The 20,192-nt window shown below is 34.8% G+C and overlaps 1 protein-coding gene across 3 annotated transcripts in view; it reads left to right on the plus strand.

Annotated features, from left to right (window-relative positions):
- The window catches only part of MAP4K5 (mitogen-activated protein kinase kinase kinase kinase 5), a 104,743-nt gene that overhangs the window by 27,187 nt on the left and 57,364 nt on the right, over positions 1 to 20,192 (plus strand). For all 3 annotated transcript variants that reach the window (XM_029951624.1, XM_029951625.1, XM_029951626.1), the window contains exons 3-5: positions 15,104 to 15,194; positions 15,643 to 15,707; positions 19,463 to 19,518. In XM_029951624.1, coding sequence (XP_029807484.1) covers positions 15,104 to 15,194; positions 15,643 to 15,707; positions 19,463 to 19,518 — 212 coding nt within the window. The remainder of the gene's footprint in view (positions 1 to 15,103; positions 15,195 to 15,642; positions 15,708 to 19,462; positions 19,519 to 20,192) is intronic.

Genomic DNA, 20,192 nt, shown 5'->3' on the forward strand with positions numbered 1-20,192 from the left:
AAGTGGAATTGCTAGATCGTATGGTAATTCTGTTCTTAATTTTTTGAGGGACCACCAAGCTGTTTTCTGCAGTGGCTGTACAATTTTGCATTCCTACCAACAATGTTTAAGTGTTCCAATTTTTCCACATTCTTACCAACACTCATTATTTTTCTGTTTTGTTTTGTTTGGTATAGTAGCCATCCAAATGGATAAAGGGGGTATCTCATTGTAACTTTCGTTTGCATTTCTGTAGCAATTGGTGATGTTGAACATCTTTTCATGTGCTTATTTGTACATCGTTTTTGGAGAAATGTCTGTTTAGTCCTTTGCCCATTTTTGAATTGGGTTGTCTCTTTGTAGTTGAGTTTTGGAGTTCTTTGTATAATCTGGATATTAACCCTATATCAGATAAATGATATGCAAATATTTTCTCCCTTTCTGGGTGTTGCCTTTTACTGTATTGATCGTGTCTCTTGTTACATAAAATTTTTAAATTCTCTAAAGTTCCAGTTTGTCTATTTTTTCTTTGGTTGTCTGTACCTTTGGTATCATACCCAAGTAATCATTGCCAAATCTAGTGTAAGTAAGCTTTGCTTTATGTTTTATTCTAAGAGCTTTATAGTTTTAAGTCTTACTAAGCCTTTGATCATCTTGAGTTAATTTTGGTATATGATATTGGGTGAGGGTTCAGCCTTGGGTTTTTGCTTGTGTATATCCATTTCCCTGGCACCATTTGTTGAAAAGATTGCCCTTTCCCCATTGAATGGTCTTATTAGCAACCTTGTCAAAAATGTTTTTGGTTGAAGGTCAAAAAATCTTTGATCATATATGCAAGGACTGACTTCTGGATTCTCTATTCTATTCTCTTGGAACATATGTCTGTCTTTATGCCACATATTTTGAGTACCATAGCTTTGTAGTAAGTTTTGAAATCAGGAAGTATGAATCGTCCAATTTTGATCTTTTTCAAGATTATTTTGGCTATCTGGGGTCCCTTGAGATTTCATATAAATTTTAGGATATGTTTTTCTACTTCTACAAAAAATGAAGAGTAGTAATTTTTGACTAGGTAGGTATCTGTTCATTTGCTACTTCATAAACTTAAACACATAGAATAATTGTGTGACCGTAATTATGTCAGTTTCTTAATTTGAGCATATAAAATGTTTCTGCATTTCAAATACAATATTTTGATCATTAAGTATATGATTCATTAGAGAGAAATTACTGAGGGAAGCATATGCTGCAACACTTTAAAAATAAGCTTTCAAATAAGGCACATATCCTTTTTTCCCCCTGGGTATTAGAAATTGTTGTAATACTCTTTTAGAATTCTGCTACTAAGTTTTATCTAAGAAGTAATGAATGCTCTCCCAGTGATGTTACTAACACAAATAGAAGAGAATATAACAGAACTAGGCAAGTATTTGCTTCTTCTGGAGGAGTCGCTCGAACAAATATTCAAGTTATATTCAAGGGTTGGTGATAGTCCAAATAATGAATGAATTGGGTTCTTTGAGGAAATAAAGATGTTCATTTCTTCTCTGCTCTCAGTGAGGTCTTGTTTTAGCAGAGTTTACTTGAGTTGAGAATATAGCTTACTTCTGACTATAGTTCATACAATGAATTAATATGTTTTTTTAAATGCTGCTATATTGACTTCTCAGTAAGCTATAAAATAGAAACATATATCATCATGTGATGTTATTTAACACACAGAGATTGTTGGAACCATAAATTAATGAAAAGTAGGAATTTCTCGTTGCTTTGTTTGAAAAGCTGCTGATGTTGTGTCAGAGTTCATTCATATGTAAGATTGACTAATGTCTAAATTTTTCCCCCAAAAGAATAATATAGAAGTACAATAAATGCTTGATAATGTGATTCTAATACTTGGTCATTATCATACAGTTATTTGCCTATACTTAGGTTTTACCGAATTCTACCAATTTGTCTTTCATTACCGATTTTTAGATGCCATTTGCACTTTGAGAATAGTGACTCTTCATATGTTTTTCAAGTTTTCTCCAGTTTGTCTTCTCCCTTCATATTCTGCTTGTGATACTTTTCTGTGTGAAAATAGTTTTCTTCCTCCTGGATAAGTTTGTCGGTCCTCCTTTCTCTATTCCCCTCTTGCTCAGTAGGCCTTTTCTACTAGACAGTTCTAAAACTACTTAACTGTAATTTCCTCTAGATTTTTCCTTTCTTTTCTTCCATTTATATATTTGCTCATCAGGAACAATTTTGTTCTGAGGGGTGAAGGCGATCTCTAGCTAGGTTTGTTCTTTTTCAAATGGCTGGACAGTTTCCCAACAGTGTTTATTACAGACTCTTGTCCTTTATTTGCAGGTTTGAAATTCCTTGATTGTCATAAACTAAATTTCTAAGTAACCATGCATTTTGTTTTCTGTTTCAGTGTTTGTTTTTCCCTCCTTTTCTTTGTTCACTACTGCCCTATTTTTGATAGCTCTTACTTTACACTGTATTTTATAATCTTCATTGCTTTTACTTTTCAGTTATTTCCTGTTTTCATAATATTTTTTCAGGAGACATTAAATCATTTCTATTGAAGAGGAAAATGCTTCTGAGGCTAATTTACCTATTAATTTGGCATTTTGACAAAAGGAAGAATTTTTTATATTCAGGTCTTTAGGAAGGTATTATAACTTGCCACATAACTTGTATTTATGATATTTCTTATTGTTATGAATGGCATTTCCGCCCACTTACACTTTCTAGTTAGTTGCTGTTGATAATTTATACAAGTCATTGATTTTACATTTTTTTTCCTCTCTGGCAGATAGTTTTTCATACTTTTTGTGATAAGATTTTTATTTTTAGTGCTCTTTGATGCCTTATTTTGCTTTACCTTAACTTTGTCAAATGTTGAGCTTGCCAACTTCCCTTTTTGTTTATATTTATGTGGCATATAACATATGGGTAGAGCTGCTATACTTGGGCCTATCATTTTACTTTAATTCTATCTGAAACATCATTGGTTTTTAAATTTTTTTTAATGTTTATGTTTTATTTTATTTTTGAGAAACAGAGACAGCTCAAGCAGGGGAGGGTCAAAGAGAGAGGGAGACACAGAATTCGAAGCAGGCTCCAGGCTCTGAACTGCCAAGCACAGAGCCCAACGCAGGGCTTGAACCCACGAACCGTGAGATCATGACCTGAGCCGAAGCTGGACGCTTAATTGACTGAGCCACCCAGGCACCTCCATCATTGGTTTTTAGATGTTTCTCTTAATTATATTTGAGTTTTATTTTATACACCTAATCTAATCTTTTTAATAGATGAGTCTATCACTGTATTATTGTTGAGTGAGATGTTTCATTTTCTGTTGTGGTTTTTGTTTTTTAATGTTTTTTGAAGCTTTTAAAATACTATGTCTAGAGGTTTCCTTTATTTTTACTGCTAATAATTTGAAGGATACAGAGTCTAGTTTTAACAGAGAATGGCTGGGGCACCTGGGTGGTTTAGTGGGTTAAGCATCTGACTTGCTTTCAAGTCATGATCTCACATTTCCTGCGTTCTAGCCCCACCTCTTTCAGGCTCTGTACTGACAGCTCGGAGCCTAGAACCTGGTTAGGATTCTGTGTCTCCTTCTCTTTCTCTGCTGCTAGCACTCTGCCTATCTCAAATATAAATAAATATTTTAAAAAACACTGTTTAACAGAGGATCGCTTGTAAGTCTTTGAATAACATGCTTAAATGTGTGTTTTTGGTTTATTAACTTAAGAACTGAAAGTCGTTGACTTCAAGGTTTAAAGTTGTTGAATTTTACATATTTATATCCTCCTGCCTCTTCACCTCCCAATTTTCAGACATTTTTGGTTTATTTAGAGTTTTTCGCCTGAGAATTTTTGTATTATACTGGAACATGAGTATGCATTAGTCTGCCCATCTTTTAAGAATTATAACATACCAATTATTTGGATTTAAGTTTTATATTTAAGTGGATTCAGTGCCCATTGTATGTTTCATTGGATTCAGGACTCGCTACTGGTCTTTTTATGCTATGTCCTTGCGATTCTGATTGGCTTATATTGTACCAGATATTAATAGAATAGATCATAGTCATCACATACATTTTTCTTTATATATTAGGGTTAGTATAATTTGAATTCACAAATTGATTGTTTACCCCAAATGTGCTTTTCCCTCAGTCTTCCCCATTTTGTTAAGCTGTTAGCCAAGGCAAAAATCTAGGCATCGACCTTGGTTTCTCTCTTTTGTTTGTATTCCATTCAGTCTGTTAACAGGTTTCTTCAACTCTATCTCTAAAACATATCCTACATCTGTCTGCTTTTTTATCACCTTCTCTACCCTTCTGCTCTCCCATACCTCCCATCTGCCACCATCTCTCTAGTTTCCACAAGGTCACCAGAGTGATCCTTTTAAACACAAATCAGACCATAGTGCTCTCCTGCTTAAAACCTCTGAAGCTTTCAAATCCACTTAGAATAATATTCATACTTAGACTAAAATTCACATTTTTAGCATTGTTTATAGAACCCTACATGATTTGCCGTGTCTCCTCTAAGCTCATCATGTATTTTTTTCCTTGTCTACTCTGCTTCCATTTTCTTTTTATTTAAACAGTCTAAGATTAAACTAGCCCTTCATTTTACCTGGAGTACTATGTTTCATGATCTTTTGAGAAGAAGACTTCTGGTCATTCACATCTCAGCTTAAAAGTCATGTCCTCAGAGAGACCCATTTCTGACTACCTAATTTAAAGATAGCCCTTGTTATTTTAGTTCTCTGCATAGGACATGTGAGTGCCTGATGCTTTCCATATATATGTGTGTGTGTGTGTGTGTGTGTGTGTGTATAGTAAATATAAATAAATATGTCATAGTCTCTCTTGTTTTATTTCAGCATCTGAAAAGTATAATACAGCACACAGTAGGCACTCAGTAAATAGTCTCTGTACAAATAAATATTATATATGTCTTTCTTTTGCCTTTGAATAAGAATGGCCAGTTGACTAGACTGATCAAAGTTGTCTGATACAATTTGAGCTTGCTATAGCAAGAAAGTCTAAGCAATTCCAGTGTTCTCCATGAGACCACCTGCTATGTAGACTTAGAGTGTAAAAAAAAGCAACCAGTTGATTAGATACAGAACTATTTGTATCACACATTCTTCTTCCACCCTCAAAAATTTATAGACATTTTCTCTGTGTATGTTAGGGAAAACTGTAAGGCCATCTTGATCTTTTTAAAAAAGTGTTTCTATGGGGGCACCTGAGTGGCTGAGTCAGTTAAGCTTCCAATTTCAGCTCAGGTCATGATCTCAGAGTTTGTGAGTTTGAGCCCCGCATCAGACTGTGTGCTGACAGCTCGGAGCCTGGAGCCTGTTTCAGATTCTGTGTCTCCCCATTTGCTCCTCCCCATTTGCACTGTCTTTCTGTCTGTCTCTCTCTTGCAAAAATAAATAAACATTAAAAATTAACTATTTTAAAAAATGTTTTTATGTTGACTTTTTTTTTCCCCAAGCATTTTTAATAAAGCCAAAGTAGATGATGTTTTTCACATTTTTGGAAGAGACTTAAGGGAATGATTAGGTAAAAAATATGTTGGTATGCTAATGAATTTTCCCAACATTCAGTTCAGAAACTTCAAAAAATTCCAGAGACTGCTGTATTTCAGAAATGAATTTTTCACTGAGCAGCTTTTTAAAAAATTGCACTAAAGCCAGTATAATACAAAAGTGCTTTCTTGTATTGATTTAACAGATGAGCTGGTTTAGAATTGTATTTAGACATGAAAAGATAATTATTTGCCAGTATGACTTAGAAAAACTTACATCTGTCTGATAAAACATAAACAAGAATTTTTTTCTTAAGTAAATGTTATCCCAGCTATAAACTTAATAATACTTTTTACCCCAGGTAAAAATAGATTATTGATGTTTATACTAATTGTAGTGTTCTGAATTTTATTACAGATTTACTGACTTGCCTGTCACAATTTAATTTTATAATACTATATTTAAAATGTTACTGAAACAGATTGCTTTTGCAACTTTTTCTAACACTCATAAAAATTCTAAAGTGAAACTTAGAGTTAAAAATAAAAATAGATTAGCACAGAAAAAAATTTTTTTAATTAGCCACAAAAATAGTAGAAAAAGAAAATGTCAGCATTCCTTCCTGTGTCTCTATTTTTGTTGCCCCTGGTATACACAGACAAATGATTATTTTTAAGAATGATTAAAACAATTTTATATCTCATTAGAAATGCATTAAATATTATTTGATAGTTATTAAATATGGGGACCATCTTACAAATGGTGACATTCAAATAAAGTTTGACTTACTATTCATGATTAGTATTGAAAATAAACAATACTGATGATACCATTTTGAGTTTTAGTTTCATTTTCCATCTCTTTGGTCAGACGTAAGGACTGCCTTAGAAAACCAGGCAGATGCATGTCACCATGTTTTTCTGTCTGTGTCTGAATTTCAGCCTTCCCTCTAACTCATTTTACAGATGCATATTTTGCTCAATAAGTCTGTAGCTAGTCGCAGCCAACAGCCAGAACAGAAGCAAGATTCCTGGGAAGGCTGATCATCAGAGTCCTACTTTCCCTTCCCCTAATTCTCTTCTCATATTACCTCTCATTTCTGGTGAAACTAGATGGTAGTATTTTAAAGTTACGCACATTACAGTTTGCTAAAAACTTTGAACAACTCAGTAGCAAAAACAATCCCAAATAGTCTGATTTTAAAATGGGCAAAGGCTCTGAATAGACATTTTTCCAAAGAAGACATGCAGATGGCCTACAGACACATGAAAACATGTTCAACATCACTAATCATCAGGGAAATGCAAATCAAAACTACAATGAGATATCACCTCACTTGTTAGAATGACTCTTCTCAAAAAGACATGAAATAAGTGTTGGTGAGGATATGGGAAAAAGAGAACACTTGTGCACTGTTGTTGGAAATTAAACTGGTGCAGTGTCTCTGGGAAACGGTGTAGTGGTTCCTCACAAAGTTAAAAATAGAAACCATCATGTGATACAGCCGTTCCACTTGTGGGTATTCATCCAAAGAAAATGAAGACACGAATTCAAAAAGAATTATGCACCTCCATTGTCATTACTGCCATTTTTACAGTAGGAAAGATATATATGAAAATAGCCTAAGTGTCCATTCATAGATGAATGGATAAAGAAGGTGTGTGTGTGAGACAGAGAGAGAGAGAGAGAGAGAGAGAGAGAGAGAGAAACCAGTGGTTTTTCAACTTTGACCCAAGCTACAAAGAATTCCAGTAGATAAAGTTCCAAGAAATAAGAGTTCAAGGAATTAAGACACAAGGAATTAAGGTGCCTTGAGCAAGAGACAGCAGAAACAACAACAGAACATGAAGATCTCAGATTTTGGAATTATATACTCAATATATGATATGATTAGATAAATAAAAGTCATATGAAAATATGAATAAAAATAATAAACTATTGAAAGAAGCAAATTTTTAAAAAAGCCAAATTAATCTTCTAGAAATGAAAAATAATTGCAAATTTAATATATAATAGATGTAACCAGTTAGACATAGCTGCAGAAGAAATGAAGAGACTGCAAAATATAGCAAGCGCAGAGAGGCAGACAAAAAGATATGAAAATGTAAAATACATGGAATATAGAGTGAAAAGATTCAACTGAGATCTAATCGAAGTAGGGATACAGTTAGGCAACGGGAATGTTCGAAGCATTGATGTTGAAAAATTTTCCAGAACTGATAGGAAACACCAAATATTTAAGAATTTCAACCAGAAAAAAAAACTTTTTTAATGCACAGTTGCATATATCATAGAGAAACTGCAAAATACTGAAGACAAAAAAATCTTTAAATCAACTAGATAAGGAAGACATTAACTACAGAAGGACTATTAAGACTTAACAGTGACTTACCAAAAACAGTGAAGATAGAAGACAGTCGATATCTTCAAAGAGCTGAAAGAAGAGGACTGTCAACCTAGAATTGTACATCGAGTGAAGATATCTTTTAATAATGAAGGCAGGATAAAGGTCTTTTAATACAGAAGCTAACCATATTTGTCATCAATAGAAACTTACTAAAGGAAATCCTAAAAGATAAACAGTAAGCGAAAGGAATGTGATACCAGATGGTAACTCCTGAGATGCAGAAAGGAAGGAAGAGCAAAGAAAGTGAATAAATATGAGTAAATTAAAAAAAAATAAAGCATGCTTATATGCAAAATAATAATGATAGTGAAGATCTTTGTGAGAAAAGAACTAATATTCTTGTCAACAATAGCATGAGTTGAGAAGAGGCAATAGAGTTTAAGCATTCTAATGTTCTTATGTTGTTTGAAAGGGGGAGTAAAGATAGGAATTATATGTAGCCTTTACCAAGGAAGGTATGCACGTTGAAGTTTCTCAGGTAACTTCTGAAGAATAGAAATAGCTTCTTTTCCAAACTGTTAGTGGGCTGTGAGGGGGTGTGGGAGAAAAAAACAAAACCAACCAACCAACCAAAAAACTCTAGCTTTTGAATATATTCCCTAGAAGTCAACAATTATTTCTGGATTTAATCTCTTCCTTGCTCTGATTTTATATATTTTTTAGCTCATGCTATATTGACATTCTAATCATAGGCCACACTTCAGTAGGGAGTCCACTCTTTTACAGAGTTGATTGTACTTCTTTTGCTGGAAAGAGGAACATTAGAGTAAATGTATTGCCAGGGGCATGGGAATTATCTGACCTACTCCCAGATATTCCCATCCTACTTGTCAGAGTCCTTTATTTATTTATTTTCCTTAACCTATTGCAGTTGTAAAGTCATCTGAGTCTATGATGTCATGATTCAGCAATTCCAAAGATGACTTTCTGATTTGTGCTCTAGGGCTTCATAATGGTGCTATTTCTCTGTCTATGCCTTGGGCCAGGTGCTCTAGAAATTAGCATTGTCCTTTTATTGCTCTATTGTTAAAGGAACCATACTATAACTCAACTTTAATCCCTTTCAATTACTTTAGGTCAGCAGCTGTTCATGTAATTATAGATACTGGCTTAATCGATTATCTCAGTATTAAATTCATGATCTACCATGTTATTTGAGGGAGTATGCAGTGATTCTTATTGCTTCCTTTCATTTCGTCACAACTAGACTTCTAATGCCTAACTGGTACCCTTCTTTTTTATTTTTTCTAAGGGGGCATATGGCTTTTAATCATTTCCCAAGTACTATCTTTTAGAACATGTTTGGTTGCAAGAAACCCTTAAAAGGATATTGAATCCAAGTATAATCCAGAGGACGCTTACATGAGGAGTCCAACCAGTTTATTCCTGTTCATTCCCAGAATGTGAATGCCTACACCCTTTATGTCCACCAGTAGGTCCTAAATAGTTCTAGTCTGTTGCCTTTAAGTCTTCTCTTCTCTCCTTATGTTTTTAGAAATGCCTTAAGTGTGGTGTTAACAGGAGTCCAACCTGATCCTAATTTTGATGGACTGATTATAGCAGAAGCAGCTAGTAGCTGAATAAACACTGACATTGGCTAATTGTATTTAAAACTAAAAAGCTGAAAGCAAAAATCAATTGCCTGAGTGATCCCAGATAATAAGGCCACATTTTTTTTTTTTAATAGAGTAGCCTGTTTGGGGGAATGGGCTGCTCAGTCCCATTAAAAACTGTAGTTTAGGGGCACCAGGATGGCTCAGTCAGTTAAGAATCCAACTCTTGATTTTGACTTGGGTCATGATCTGACAGTTCGTGAGTTCGAGCCTTGAGTTGGGCTCTGTGCTGTCAGTGCAGAACCTGCTTGAGATTCTCTCTCTTACCATCCCCTCACTGCCCCTCCCCTCTCAAAATAAGCAAATAAACTTATTTTCTTTAATGTTTTATTTATTTTTGAGAGAGAGAGAGACAGCATGAACATGGCAGGGACAGAGAGAGAGGGAGACCCAGAATTGGAGGACAGGCTCCAGGCTCTGAGCTAGCTGTCTGCACAGAGCCCAAAGCGGGGCTGAACCCACCAACCGCAAGATCATGACGTGAGCCGAAGTCGGACACTCACCCGACTGAGCCACCCAGGCGCCCCAAGCAAATAAACTTTAAAAACAAAACTTAAAAAGATAGTTTAGGGTTGTAATATGATGATACACAGGAGGTGGCTTAGGAGCAAGGTACAGCAATAGAGTTTCTCCCTCTTTAAAACTTGGGTTTTAGGATATTGCAGTGCTTACTGCCCTTATTACCAAATCTGCCTTCGAATATTAGCCTTGAAACACTTGTAGAGGCTGCAATCACTGCGCTGGTAGTCACTGAACATTCTAACTGGGAACCCTAATGCAACAGTTAAAAAATAAATAAAAATGCAAATCCCAGTGTCAGTACCATCTAGAACCCAGAATGAAGTAACTAATACCTGCACTGTCCATTTCTTCTTTATAGCTGCCTTCCAGGGCTCAAGCCAGTCTTAAGAGTACGAAGACACAGGACTCATTCCAATGTCCACCATCCCAGACACAGCCGCCATCCTTCTTATCTCTCTGGATCAGTTTTTTGGCTAAAGAGGGCCATTCTTTTTTTTGTAGGAGTATCAGGCTGAGTTCCTTAAGGCAGCCAACCAGCCCCCTGCCCCTCCCCACACACACCCCTCACCCCCTAAAGGAAACTAAAGTAATAAGCTTCTGGTCTTGGTGATTTCCCAGCTGTCTCTGCCTATGCTTTGGCACACATTCAAACTCTGGTGGATCTTTCCCTTCAAATATAAGGACATACTTATAAGCCAGGTTTTCAGTACATCTCTAGTAACCTTAGCCACAGTCATTCAGACTCCTACTCTGATATTCCACTTTTAACATGATTCTACTGATTACCAATAACTTAGCCTCCATGGTTCACATTTTCAAGGATCCAAATGTAATTAGCTCATCTCATTTTTTTCAGATCAGTTGTCCACCTCTGTGCCTTCAGCAAGTAGAAGATCACATGACACAAATTGTAGTTTTTGTTGCAGAGAGGTTAGTTCTCTTAGGAGGGCTATGAAGAGGCTGCCAGAGTTTAGTCCTTTAGGAAAAAAAAGTATCATTAATACAAATAGAAAGTCCAAAGAGAAAATTGGTTTTTAAAAGAAGATATTGGTATCTTGGGGCATATTAACTTCAGGGTGCTAGCAAGACCTCCAGATGGAAATAGCAGTTACTTCGTCAAAGCTGCAGATGTTGGGTACTGTATTTCTTAGCTAGTTCATCTTCATGTTGCCTAAGTATGAAGAATGAAACGTCTTTTTTTTTTTTTGAGAAAGTAAACTACTCAAAACCCATTTATATGTTAACAACAGAGCTGGAACATCTAGGTCTGAGGCTTCCGAATCCAGTGGATTTTATGCTGTATTTCAGAGAAAGGAAACAGTCGTCTGGCATCACCCAAACAGCAGAAAAAAATAAACCCCAATTTAGATCATTTTGAAGAAGCTGATATAAGCCATCAAAGAATAGCTACTTCCATAGTAAATAACTGCATTTAGCTTATCTGCCCTTCAGGATAGACTACAAAAATATTATCTTTATATAAGTCTGTTCCATGACACAGTTTCAATTCAAAGAAGATTCTGCCCCCTTCAGATTAAAGCTTAAGACAGTGGTGAAACAGCTATATGAAGAACATATTCAAAACTAGAATTTATTCACTAAATATATCAAAGAAGGCATAGTCCCCAAACATATGAGTTATTAATGACCTATTCTTGTAAACTCTAGCTTCCATCTACCACTGTAAAAAACTGTATATTAGTCTCACCAAGACTCCACTTTTTCACTTTTTCAACCTCACATAGCTTCTGCTGAGACCATAGTTGTGGGGTGGGCCTCAGCTAAATTTCCCCAGAAAGTAGTGATTTGTTATTAGTATTAATTAATCACTGGCTTTTATAGGTCAGTTTAAGAATTTTTTTAATGTTTTTATTTATTTTTGAGAGAAAGAGAGCGAGAGAGAGAGCACGTGAGCAGGGGAGGGTCAGAGAGAGAAGGAGTCACAGGATCTGAAGACAGGCTCCAGGCGCTGAGCTAGTGGTCAGCACAGAGCCTGATGTGGGGTTCGAACCCACAAATCATGAGATCATGACCTGAGCCGAAGTCAGACGCTTAACCCACTGAGCCACCCAGGTGCCCCTAGGTCAGTTTAAGAATTTAGACACCATTAAGCAGTTAGGCGTCATACTGGGTATTATACATAGGGGATGGTCACTGGGTGTTATACATATGCTAACTAACTTGGATGTAAATTTAAAAATAAAAATAATTAATTAAAGTTTAAAAAATAAAAGGTCATCACTGGAAAAGAAAACTTTTATATCATCTGTGGCTCTGCTCCCTTCCAGGGGCACAGGCCGTGGAAATTGCCCATATGCAATTTTGTGTGTTCTGTAAAATGGTACAAACATGGTTTCAAATGATCATAAGCATGTTTAGGCTATTGAGATGAAACATGTGCTGTTTAAAATTTTATTAAGAAAAAGTTAGGCATCATTTGTGAAGTTACTTCTGTGAACATTTGAAAGTGAGTAGACTGAAATCTAAAGAGTAGTATACATTAACAAAGTTAGATGATTCTTTATGCTTCTTTCATTTGTAATTCAGGGCTTTCTGATAAAATAAAGGATAAACTAGAATTTAGCCTGCTTATTGGAGATGAGCATGTGTAAAAGATCAGTTTTAACGCTGTAATGGAAAAGGTGCAGGTAGAGGAGTGAGATATATGGAGAAACAATATTCTGGTGCCCAGGAGTGGACAAAGAAAGTCAATACACCTTGGTGAGCAGGCTTCTTACTGTAATTTACAGGATTTACTCCCTACTTCTGCATAAATCGATAATGGGAAACACAGGTCATCATCTGTTTTGAATTATCTCCATTAAGCCCCCCTTCTACTGGCAGACATTTAAGAAATAGGATGTTTTGTTTTATTTTGTTTTTGTTTTTTTAGAATGAAAGCTTGCCTTTTACAAAAACATGGATGGATCTAGAGGGTATAATGCTAAGTGAAATAAGTCAGAGAAAGACAAATACCATATGATTGCACTCATATATGGAATTTAAGAAATAAATGAACAAAGAAACAACAACAACAAAAAAAAACCCCAGACTCTTAACTATAGAGACAAACTGATGGTTACCAAAGAGAGGGGAGGTGGGTGAAATAGGTGAAAGAGATTAAGAGCACACTTACCATGATGAGCAGTGAGAAATGTATAGAATTGTTGAATCACTGTATTGTATACCTGAAACTAACATAATGCTGTATGTTAACTGGAATTAAAATTAAAACTTAAAAAGAAAAAAAAAAGACTGCTATACAAAATGAAGTTTGATGGTGAGGTGACAATACTGTTTTACATAGTGTTCCCATAATAACGATGAAATTACCATAACTGACCAGTATTTCATTTTTTAATTTATTATTTTTTTAATCTTTATTATTTGAGAGAGAGAGAGAAAGAGAAAGAGAGCGCACTAGCAGGGCAGGGGTAGAGAAAGGGAGACACAATATGAAACAGGCTCCAGATCCTGAGCTATCAGCACAGAGCTTGATGTAGGGCTCAAACTCACTGAACGAGAGATCATCCCCTGAGCTTAACTCAGATTAGGTGTCCCTAACCAGTATTTCATATTAATTTAACTTTTCCTAAATAACTCAAACAGGTTTATGATAAATTGGCAATTACAAATAAGAAAGCAAAATTACTTTTTTTCAATGTTTATTTTTGAGAGAGCTTGTGAGTGGGGAAGAGGTGGAGGGAGAGGGGACAGCAGACAGCTGATGTGGGACTCAGACTCATCAACTGCGAGATCATGACCTAGGCTCAAGTTGGATGCTTAACCGATTGAGCCACCCAGCCCCCCCCCCTTTTTTTTTAATTTAAATTTTAGTTAACATGCAGTGCAATATTGGTTTCAGGAATAGAAATCAGTGGTTCATCACTTCCATACAACACCCAGTGCTCATTACAAGTGCCCTCTTTAATACTCATCACCCATTGAGCACATCTCCCCCTCTCCTCCATCTATCAGCCTTCAGTTTTTTCTCTATTGGTAAGAGTCTCCTGTGGTTTGTTTCCCTCTCCCCCCACCCCATATGTACATCTGTTTTGTTTGTTAAATTCTACATATGAATGAAATAAAAAATACAAGCTTGAAGGGATACATTCACCCCAATCAATGTTTTTAGCTGCATTGTCAATAGCCAAACCCTAGAAAGAGCCCAACTGATGAATGGATAAAGAAACTGTGGTATATATACAATGGAATGTTGCTTAACCATCAAAAAATAAAATCTTGGGGCACCTGAGTGGCTCAGTTGGTTAAGTGTCTGACTCTTGATTTTGGCAATTTCAGCTCAGGTCATGATCTCATGGTTCTTGGGATTGAGCCCTGCATCGGGCTCTGTGCTGACAGAACAGAACCTGCTTGGCATTCTCTGTCTCTCTCTGACCCTACCTTACTGACATTCACGCTTGCTCTCTCTCTCTGTCTCTCTCTCTCTCTCTGTCTCTCTCTCTCTCTCTGTCTCTCTCTCTCTCTCAAAATAAATAAACACTTAAAAAAAAAAAGAATGAAATCTTGCCATTTGCAACAATGTGGGTAGAACTAGAAAATATGGTAAGTGATAAGTCAAGCAGAGCAAAATTACTTTTAATTTTTTACCACCTGGACATAAACATTGTATAAGTTTTTTAAGATATTTCTTTCTTTATACATATGTATTTATATAACATATATAAAATATCCTTTTTTTATTTAATATATCATGAATATATTTTCACATCAAAACATGTTTTAACTTTATTATATGTATAACTGTGCCATAAATTATTTAACCATTCTTTCATTATTGTCATATTGTAGAAAATATTTATCTCTGTGCACATCTCCTTCAGAAAAAAAATTTTAAATGGAATTATGAGTTCAAAGATTTTTTTCTGTGTTTTAGAAAGACTATCAGTTTATATTATGCTGAAATATTAAGAGTATCTAATTCCTCATCTCTAACATTTATTGTAAAGTTTCCCTTTTTCTCATATATGACTCAAAATGTAACTTGGTTACTAAGTTTTATCATTTTGTTTTTCAGGAGATGATTTTTCTTTGATTCAACAAGAAATATTTATGGTTAAAGAATGTAAACATTGCAACATCGTTGCCTACTTTGGGAGCTATCTCAGGTATTTAAAAAAAGCATCTGCGCTTCTTATATTTTATATTTCTGTACAATCACTCTCCCTGCCTTCCATGTAAATGCTATTATATATATAAATTTTTAAAGTTATATTGTCTGAATTTCTAAAATTTCTCAGGTTTTCTTGTAGTCTACTTTGTCATTTTAATAATGACACCCCTTTTTATGCAATTATACCTTATCTGACAATAAATATTACAAACAATTACAAATAACTGTTCTGTCATATAAAACTTATTATATTCTAAACCATTTAAGATGGGAACGAAACTGAAGTTGTTATGCTTTTCTGTGTCTGGAAAACGGACTGCTGGGGCAATTTTCTGTTCCACCCTGTCATCTATTCTAAACCTTGGTGTACTGAAGAGTGAAAGCCTTTGGGGTATTTCAGTGATTAAGAATTACTAGCTAATATAATTTTCTTCTCTTATTAGTCGAGAAAAACTGTGGATTTGTATGGAATACTGTGGTGGCGGATCACTTCAAGATATCTACCATGGTACTGTTAATTTGATTTTACATTTTAAGAACAAACTTTGACTTTAATGATGGTTGTTTTACATTTCTAGTTAACCAGGGGTATTGATGGGTACATACACCCTTTTACACTCTTCTGTTCTGCTCCTGTAGTATTGCATAAAAGAAATCTAAACTTTTTTGTTGTTATTTAGTTAAATTTGCTGAAGCCTGAACAGAGAAATCCAAAAGTTCTCATACAGTCCAAATTTTACTTTTTAGATGTAGTCTCTAGGAAATCTTACGAGTCTCTAGGGAAGTATTTTATCTACATTTGAAACTGCCTCAACTTTTGTAAATAAGAATTGAATTACAGAGGTTACTCTCACATTAAATAAATTGTATATCTATCTTAGAAATTACTTACTCTAATTAAGAAAACAACTGGGTATAGTTATTGATATATTTTTGTATTAGAAATGTAAAATTTTCAGGGCACCTCGGTGGCTTAGTTAGTTAAGCGTCCGACTTTGGCTCAGATCATGATCTCATGGTTCGTGAGTTCAAGCCCCGCATTGGGCTGTATGCTGACAGCTCAGAGCCTGGAGCCTGCTTCAGATTCTGTGACTCCCTCTCTGTGGCTGTCCCCTGCTTGTGCTCTCTCTTTCAGAAATAATAAATGAATAAACTTTTTAAAAATATTGAAAAAAATGTATAATTTTCAAAATTTGAAGTATTTTATTGAGCAGTTCCTGAGTGGAATTAGATATTACTCATAATACCATTTAGAAATAGTCTTCGTTTTGGTTGTACAATTTAGCTTCCAATTTGTTTTGTTTTTGACAATCTTCTGATTTTTTAGAGTTTATGAGACTAAACACAGACCCTTATAAACCAGTTTTTTCTTTTCTTTATTTAACTAAATATGATATAATAAAACTCCCATTGCAACTTTGCACTGTATGGTTTATTTAAAGAAGTGTGAAATATGTTCAAACATTTCTGTGCTGAAAGCTTTATATTGACAGCCTTATCAAATTTCAGTCATCCAGTTTACAAATTCCACCATAGTAGATGTAAAAATAAGTGCTATTCAGGTATAAATAATATTTGTAGCTTGTAGAGATCAGATTGTTAAAAAATCAGTTACTTGGGGTGGCTCAGTCAGTTTAATGTCCACCTATTGATTTTGGCTCCTCTCATGATATCACAGTTGAGATTGGGTCCCTCTTTGGGCTCTGCATTGAGTGTGGAGCCTGCTTAAGATTGTCTTTCTCCCTCTCCATCTGCCCCTCCTCACTCACGAAAATAAAAAAATTTTTTTAAGTATTAGTCAATTGGGGCGCCTGGGTGACTCAGTCGGTTAAGCATCCAGCTTCGGCTCAGGTCATAATCTCACGGTCTGTGGGTTCAAGCCTTGCGTCAGGGCTGTGCTGACAGCTAGCTCAGAGCCTAGAGCCTGTCATCAGATTCTGTATCTCCCTCTCTCTCTGACCCTCCCCTGCTCGTGCTCTCTGTGTCTCTCAAAAATAAATTTAAAAAAATATTAGTCGATAGACCAATAGTTAAATAAACTATTCTGCACCTATAATATGGAATACTGTGAAGCATTTAAAAAGATAAAGCAACTCCATTTATATCAACTAGCTATATCTCCCCCCCCCGGCCTCTTTCTAAATGGAAAAATTAGATCATGAAAAAAATATTTATAGCGTAACTGATCACACTTAGACTTTAAAAAATATAATTTTTTATATTCACATTACATATGGATGTTAATGCACAACAAAATGAAAGGATGTGTCCCAAATTGGTAAGTCATTACTCTCCCCATTTCTAGGGGAGAAATGGGACTTCTAAGTAAAATTTTGAATTATAATGAAAATGTACTGATGCATTATTTAACTACAAATTAATAAATATAATAATTATCTAATTCTGTCACAACAGATAACCCATGACAAAAAATAGTTTTGACTGATGGCTGAGGTCTGGATACTTTTTATTTAAAATAATTTCTAACACCACATAAATACTACAATTATATAAAATATTACAAAGAGTTTTTAAAACAAATCTTTTTTTTTAAGAAAAATAAGTTTTAGGGGCGCCTGGATGGCTCAGTCGGTTAAGCGTCTGGCTTTGGCTCAGGTTCATGGGTTTGAGCCCCGTGTCAGGCTCTGTGCTGACAGCTCAGAGCTGGAGCCTGTCTTCAGATTCTGTGTCTCCCTCTCTCTCTGACCCTCCCCTGCTCATGCTGTCTCTCTCACGATCAAAAATAAATAAAACATTAAAAAATTAAAAAGAAAAATAAGTTTTATTTTCTTATACACTAGTCATTTTCTAATGTATTATATCATACTAGAATTACTTTTCTCTTATTTTACCCTGTGTCTTATTTAAAAGAATTACTGGTAGAAAACAACTCTGTGCTACTTGATTTAAAATTCTTTTCTATGATTTTATGAAGAATTATCATTTATATGAAAAGTTTTTATACAATGAATATAATTTTTATTCACATGTTTACAGAATGAGAACTCAAGAATAGGGATAAATAAGACTATATAGCTGGCATTCTTTTTACTACTTCCCCTTTTAAAGAATAATTTTAAGACATTATCTTACTTCTTTAGGATATCCCTACTTTTCATAACTAAACCTGATATTTGTTGAATTAAATTGAATCTAAGAAGTAACCATCCCTGTATATTATGTACTAGATAACCATAGGAATCAAGAACATACATACTTAAAACACACTGCTAATAAAGGTGGCTCCACTTCTTTTATTATTATTCCATTAAGTTACTGAGAATCAAAATTTTATGGTCCTGAGTAGATATAGAGAGCCAGTGATTAAAATGATACAGTGAAATATTTCTCTTAAGGAAAGATTATATGTAAGTACCTGATTTGGTTTCACTGTCAGAAAACACCAGATTTCAAATATTCTCATGGTATTAGAGGGCATATTTCTGAAGTGTCTGGTTAGATACTTAGAGAAGGAGCTTATATTTCATCATAGAGATCTGGTTGTCAGAACTAACCTGGTTACTTTTTAAATTCTTAGATAAGATACTGGTCAAGCCTTCCTGTTTTGAAAAATATAGGAAAGGATCATGCTAAAATAATATTTTGATCTTTGATGTTATACATGATTCCTTTTGATATATTTCAACAATTGATCTCTTATGGTTCTCTACTGTATATAACAATAATTAATTTTATATGTTCATTTCACTTCTTGGCGTTATTTTGAGAAATTGTTCAGGATTAAGATCATGTCTGTTGTTTTCTGTAGACTATCCTATGGTGCCTAGTATTACACTTTGCAAGTAATGGATGCTTATATTTTCACTGACCAAAGTTGTTATGGAGTCAATCTTCCATTTTTAAAGTACATTTTAAGGTTCTCAACTTTACTTTTTTTTGTTCCCTGATTATAAGAATAATGTGTGCTCATGGCTAGAAGTCATCCAATTATATACATAGAAGAAGTCTTATAATAATGGTTTTTCTTTTTTTTTTTTTTAAGAATACTTGTTTATTTTGAAAGAGGCAAAGACAGCATCAGTGGGGGAAGGGCAGCTAGAGAGAATCCCAAGCAGGCTCTCTACTGTCAACATAGAGCCCAGCACAGCTCCCATAAATCCTGAGATGATGAACTAAAAATCAAGAGTCGGACGCTCAACTGTGTGAGCCAACCAGGCACCCCAATAGTGTGTCATTTTTAAGGTAGACTGTTTGTAATGTGTTAGTGACATGTATAACTAAGTGGTCTCTCTTTTTTCCTAGTTACTGGGCCATTATCAGAATTGCAAATAGCCTATGTATGCAGAGAAACTTTACAGGTACTCCCATTTGCTTATGTGGATAGAAAGACAGTTCTGGTTTCAAAGTTGAAAACTATAAAATGATGATCTGCCCAAAAGAAAAAGAGTAAACAAAATTATTTTTCTGTTAACCTCTCATATTGTTATTCTGTAAGCTTGATTATTTCTTTCATGAATGAGTCACAAGTATTCATTTAAGCTAATGCTAGTATAAACAGTGGTGACGTCTGCTATTCCATTCTGTTGAGCTTGGCTCTTAGTTACTGCAAAGCTAAGGAAAGCCACAGATGTAACTCAGTTTTTGTGAATGAATCACCAGACCTCCCAATCACAACAAGTTGTCTAAGCTTTCCCTTTAAGTTTTACGACAATGAAAGAAATCTCTTTTGCAGAAGACATGAGGTCTTTTACTATTTCTCCCAAAATGACAATAAATTAGCAACTCATACCCAAAATGTGTTCTAGAATTCCTAGTTCTATGTGATATTAATAACTATCATTGATGGCAGAATCCCATTTTATAGGTTTGGTCAACATTGTTATAAGCAGAAGTTTCTTCTTTATTTCAGGGTCTGTGAGAGCTTTTAGTATGTTAAAGTAGATTGTGACTCTTTGAGGAAGGTATAGAGGATGGAGCATTTGTCCCAATCTGTTTATTTTTTTAGTGTCCTGAAAGACCAATCATTTAGAAG

This window comes from Suricata suricatta, chromosome 9 (assembly GCF_006229205.1).
Source record: "Suricata suricatta isolate VVHF042 chromosome 9, meerkat_22Aug2017_6uvM2_HiC, whole genome shotgun sequence".
Lineage (NCBI taxonomy): Eukaryota > Metazoa > Chordata > Mammalia > Carnivora > Herpestidae > Suricata > Suricata suricatta.